This window comes from Capsicum annuum, chromosome 1 (assembly GCF_002878395.1).
Source record: "Capsicum annuum cultivar UCD-10X-F1 chromosome 1, UCD10Xv1.1, whole genome shotgun sequence".
NCBI classification, from domain to species: domain Eukaryota; kingdom Viridiplantae; phylum Streptophyta; class Magnoliopsida; order Solanales; family Solanaceae; genus Capsicum; species Capsicum annuum.
In genome coordinates, this window is record NC_061111.1 from 102,994,147 (window position 1) to 102,996,334 (window position 2,188).

At 40.5% G+C, this 2,188-nt stretch overlaps 1 protein-coding gene across 1 annotated transcript; it reads left to right on the forward strand.

The window, feature by feature from the left end:
• On the forward strand, positions 1-1,450 carry LOC107857276 (membrane-bound transcription factor site-2 protease homolog; the record flags this gene model as incomplete). Its single annotated transcript, XM_047406714.1, is given in 4 exon segments — positions 1-192; positions 296-376; positions 476-940; positions 1,133-1,450. Coding segments are annotated over 4 exon segments (999 nt in total), but the record flags the coding sequence as incomplete, so codon positions are not given.
• Between the last annotated feature and the right edge of the window lie 738 nt (positions 1,451-2,188).

Consider the following 2,188-nt stretch of genomic DNA (forward strand, 5'->3'; position numbering starts at 1 on the left):
AATCTCACAACTGCTTCTGTAGGCACTACATTCTGGGAAAGCAGTGAGGGCATACAGATGGAGTACATCGCTGTTTTTTTTGCTGTATTATTTCCAGGCGCTCTAGTGGCCTTCAATCATGAGTTACTGCAGGCATTATCCAAAGTTTCTGCTCTTCGAATATACTGTGCTGGTGTTTGGCATAATGCAGTTGTGGGTGCTTATAGCAACTCTTCGTTGTAAAGAATGCTAGTCCATCTCCATTTGTTTGTCATATTTTGTACTCTTTGAACTAACTGGGTGTATTGTCTTACAGCTTTGTGCTGTTTGTGCCTGGGCCTTGCTCCTTCAACCCTTGATCTTGTATCCATTTTACATTCATGATGAAGGTCCCATGGTAATTGAGGATTAATTCTTGTTTTGCTATTTGCTAATTTGGGGAACCTAATTAGGCATTATTGTGGCTAACGTATTCCAATCACATGACCTTGAGCAGGTACTGGATGTGTCTCCAACATCGCCATTGTCTGGCTATTTGTCTCCTGGTGATGTCATTATATCATTGGATGATATCCGTATTAATAATGTTCAGGAGTGGTCACAAATTATTGCTGTATTAACTGAACGGTCTCATCAAAACACACAGAATCATAGCCGCCTTGAGAACTCTTTGAAAAGAAGTGTTGGTAAAGGATACTGTATTCCCTCTTCTTTGGTTGAAGAAGGCAAACATGTTTCGTTGGAAGGCAATGGAGCTTCTTGTCCTGATGAACTAAGTGCTTTTATAACCATTCCATGCTTGGATCAGGCCATGGCTGAAGATGACAATCTTGAGGTTAGCCATCAAAGGGATGGAGGTGAACTCCATTGTTTTTATGCTAAGGATGTCTTGAAGCTTGAGAAATGTGGTGATGGTTGGGGCAGACTTCATAGCAATAGGAGCAGCTGCTTATGTTCCAAGGTACGCAATTCAGTGTTCTCCCCTTGAGACCAGAAGCTACAACCTTTATATTATTTTGCCAGTTGTGCATGTTTCCCATGATCTGCCTATAAATATTGCTCCTGTAGTTTGTAATATGCTAATGCGATTAGGTCAAACACAACCACACACAAAATGCATTTGAATGTGTAAAAAATTGATGTTTTGGTGCAGGAGGAAGCATGCTTTCTTCCACTTTTGTCGACTGGTGTAGCGTGGGTGGAGATCATATATTCAAGCCCTTCTCCCCTAGAATGCTCGCAACTTGGAAGAACACACATTGTCGATGATGATAACTCCAGGGAGAACCCCTGTGTTAAGACCTTTGTTTTTGTGGGTGATATAATTTCAATAAAGCATTCAGTTCTCTTGACTTCATATCAACCTCGTTGGCCAGCTAAATTTGGTGCACATCTTCCCTATGTACTGGAAAAGTTTTTGATGTTCACCTTTCACGTCTCTTTGACACTTGCATTTCTCAACAGCCTGCCGGTATGTATTCTTATCGAAAGGATAACTCTCTGTTTTCCATGTTTATTAGCCTGCATGTGATCATATCTGTCGTATTTTCTTGCTGTGAAGATCCAGCGCCTCAAAATGGTGTTGCTAGGAACTACTAGTTCTGTTGGGCAGGTTGCAACAGCTTGAAGGTTTCAGAATTGTGCTGATTTAGGCCCAAGGATAGAAAGTTATTGATTAATGGGTCTGTTGAAGGATAATTTATTAGACAAGATTTAACATGAAAAGAGCTTGAGAACCATGAAAATCAAGGCCTTTCTAAGGCTGGAAAACCGTAGTGATTTTATGGAAAGACGGGAAGGAAAAAGCATTGAGATTTACTATATATAGGTTTAGGATTATTTCAACAATGAATGAGGGAAAATTGCTAGCACTATTATCTAGTAGGATTAATTTATTGAATTGAAAGTATTACATACTTACAATGGTATAGATTGTGTCCTAAGCAACAACAACAACAAACCCAGTGTATTCCCACCTGGTGGGGTCTGGGGGGGTAGGATGTGTCCATACCTCTACCTCTGAAGAAGTAGAAAGGCTGTTTCCGATAGACCCCCGGCTCGAGACACGCGGTACCACACAAACACATAGTAAAGCACAACACAAGGTTACAAGATTACATAACATAAATACGGCACCCATAAGTAATATAAAACAGAGGAAAGCACACAGCTTCATAATAAAACATGGGACACGGACTCCTAACAGGAA